General features: G+C 53.5%; 1 protein-coding gene across 1 annotated transcript in view; it reads right to left on the reverse strand.

The window, feature by feature from the left end:
- Positions 1-1265, reverse strand: part of LOC106778229 (uncharacterized PE-PGRS family protein PE_PGRS54-like) — an 11898-nt gene extending 10633 nt beyond the window's left edge. The window contains exons 1-3 of the mRNA XM_022776118.1: positions 1114-1265; positions 751-974; positions 491-634 (exon numbers count right to left, since the gene is read on the reverse strand). Of these exons, the coding sequence (XP_022631839.1) occupies positions 491-634; positions 751-974; positions 1114-1265 (520 nt within the window). The remainder of the gene's footprint in view (positions 1-490; positions 635-750; positions 975-1113) is intronic.
- Between the last annotated feature and the right edge of the window lie 1990 nt (positions 1266-3255).

Consider the following 3255-nt stretch of genomic DNA (forward strand, 5'->3'; position numbering starts at 1 on the left):
CCGCTGCCACCGCAACCACCACCACCACCACCACCACCAGCACTACCAAAACAAACACCACCAACACCGCTACCGCCGCCTCAACCACCACCACCACAACCACCTCCACAACAACCACCAACACCACCACCACAATCATAACTTCCGCCGTCGCCGCTAGCACCACCACCAGCACCACCACCACAACAACCTCCAACACCGCCACCACCACCACCACCATCACCACCTCCACCACGACCAGCAACACTACCACCACCACCTCCACCGCCAAGGCCGCCACCACAACCTCAAACTACATCGCTGCCACCGCCGCAACCGCTACCACCGCCGCCAGCGTCGCCATCACCACCACCGCCGCCGCCTCTACCACCACCACCACCATAACCACCACTACCCTCACCGTTGCCCCCACAACCTCACACTACACCACCGCCACCACCGCCACCACCACTGCCGCCACCACCGCCACTGTCGCCACCACCACCTCCACCACCACCTCTACCACCTCCACCACCACAACCACCACCACCACCACAACCGCCGCCGCCACCACCACCACCACCACCACAACCACCACTACCACCACATCCATCATCGTTGTTGCTGCCACCACCACCACCACCACAACAACAACCTCCACCACAAATTCCACCACCACAACCACCACCACCACCATTGTCGCCGACACCGCCGACGTCGCAACCCCAACCACCACCACCGTCGTAGCCATCACCGCACTGCTACTACCACTGCGACCACCACCACCCCCACCGCTACCACCACCACCACCACCACATCCACCACCACCTCCTCCACCACCACTTTCACCACCCCCACCACCACCACCGTCACCGCTGCAACCACCACCACCACCTCCACCACTACTACCACCAGCACAACCCCCAAAACCACCACAACCACCACCACTACCACCACCACCACAACCACCACCAACCCCGCCGGCACCACCGTCGCTGCCACCACCTTCGCCGCCACCATCACCACCACAACCATAACCAACACCACAACCACCACCACCACAACCACCACCACCACAACCACCTCCACCACCACCACAACAACAACCACCACCTGCAACATCATCACAACCACCCCCCCACAGCTACCACCACAACCCCCACAACAACCACGACCACTGTTATCGCCGCCATCATTGCCACCGCCACTGCCAGCACTACCACCACAACCACCATCACCATCGCCGCCACCGCTGCCACCGCCACAACGACCACCATAACCACCATCGTCGCCGCCGCCGCAACCCCAACCACAAATAACGTCACTGCCACCCCCGCACCGCCATTACCACTACCACCACCACCGCCACCACCACAGCAACCGCCACATCCACCACCACCACTTGCACCACCACAAACACCAGCACAACCACCACCACCGTCGTCACCGCCACCACCACCGCCGCCGCCAACAACGCAATCCCAACCACCAGCACCGTCGTTGCCACCTCCGCACCGCCATTGCCACTGCGACCACCACCACCCCCACCGCCACCACGACCACCAACACCACATCCACCACCTCCACCACCACTTCCACATCCACCACCACCACCTCCGTGGTCGCCACCACTACCGATGCCACCACCACCACTACAGTCACTGCCACAACCACAACTACAATCACCCCCACCACCACAACTGTCCCCGCCGCTACCGAAACTGCCACTACCACTGCTACCACCACCACCACCACCAACCACATCGCCGCCACTACAACTCTCACAACCACCACCACCAGAACCACCACTAACCAAAACGACCACCGCCACCGCCGTTGCTGCCTCCACCACCACAGACCACCACCTGCACCAGCACCGCCACCACGACCACCGCCACCACCACCTGCACCACCACCGCCGCCATCGTTGCCACCACACCACAACTACCACCACCACCACCTGCACCAACACCACCACAATCACCACTGCCACCACCACCACCACCACTAACACCACCAGTACCGTCGTTGCCACCAGCATAACCAACACCACAACCACCAACACTGATACATCAAGGCATGATGTAGCTTGTAGATCCGTGAGATCAGAGGCCGAATGAAGTAGCACGGTTGAAGCACTCCAATGGAACAGTACACTGCAGAAGCAATGCCAGATGTGGAGGCTCTCGGCAATGTCAAGTTGTTGGAGATTTTTGGATGGTAAGCAACGGAAGTAGTGAAGTTATGATGAAGGGAGATGGAGGTTAGCTTAGAGAAATGAATCACAACTCAGAAGGCTCCCATGAAATGGAAGAAAGTTGCAATGGAAGATAAGCTAGGAAGATGACTCTTGGAGAGGAACTTGCTAATCATTTCAGTAGAGTTTCAACAATATTATTCCAAAAGTGCCGATACAACTATGCCAAGAGGTTTTTATAGAACAACCTCTCGGTCAAGCATGGAAAAGGCCTATAGCCATGTCAGCATACATGTGCTAAATGTGNGGCTTTCTAGAAGCTCTTATTTCTACACGTGAATTTAAACAAGAAATGAAATCTGCACATGTGGAGGGAGATCTCATGATGCAGCCCCTATGTGATGTTCACACCCCTCCTTATGTGGCAAGGTCCATTTTACCCTTCAACATGTTTTGGCAAATTTGTAACATCCCTTTGATCTCCAATTTCCCATTCAAAAATAGCAAAGAGTACTTGACCTTTTGGAGAATATTCTTCTTGAAGCTTTTTGGCCATTCCTCTTGTGATAGGTCCTATGATGCTAGACCCTCTTGTATCATCCCCTCCCTCTTGGGAAGGATTTGTCCTCAAATCCAAAGAATCTTCATCTTCACTTTCATAACTTGCAAAAGGTTTAAGATCAGATACATTGAAGGTAGCATGAACACCATATTCAGGAGGAAGATCAATTTGATAAGCATTAGGATTAATCCTCCTTAACACTCTAAAAGGACCATCTCCTCTAGGATTGAGTTTGGATTTTCTTAGGTGAGGAAATCTTTCCTTTCTAAGATGAACCCAAACTAGATCCCCTTCATTGAAGATCAACTCTTTTTTGCCTTTATTATGTTTCTTGGCATATTTCTCATTTTGTTGTTGTATTTGAATTTTAACCCTTTCATGCAATTCTTTGATAAACTTAGATTTAGATACCCCATCTTGATGAACAAAATCAATAGAATTTGGAAGGGGTATTAAATCCATAGGAGTTAAAGGGTTAAATCCATAAAAAACTTCAAAAGGAGACAATTTAGTAGTT

Source organism: Vigna radiata, unplaced genomic scaffold (genome assembly GCF_000741045.1).
Source record: "Vigna radiata var. radiata cultivar VC1973A unplaced genomic scaffold, Vradiata_ver6 scaffold_247, whole genome shotgun sequence".
NCBI lineage: Eukaryota > Viridiplantae > Streptophyta > Magnoliopsida > Fabales > Fabaceae > Vigna > Vigna radiata.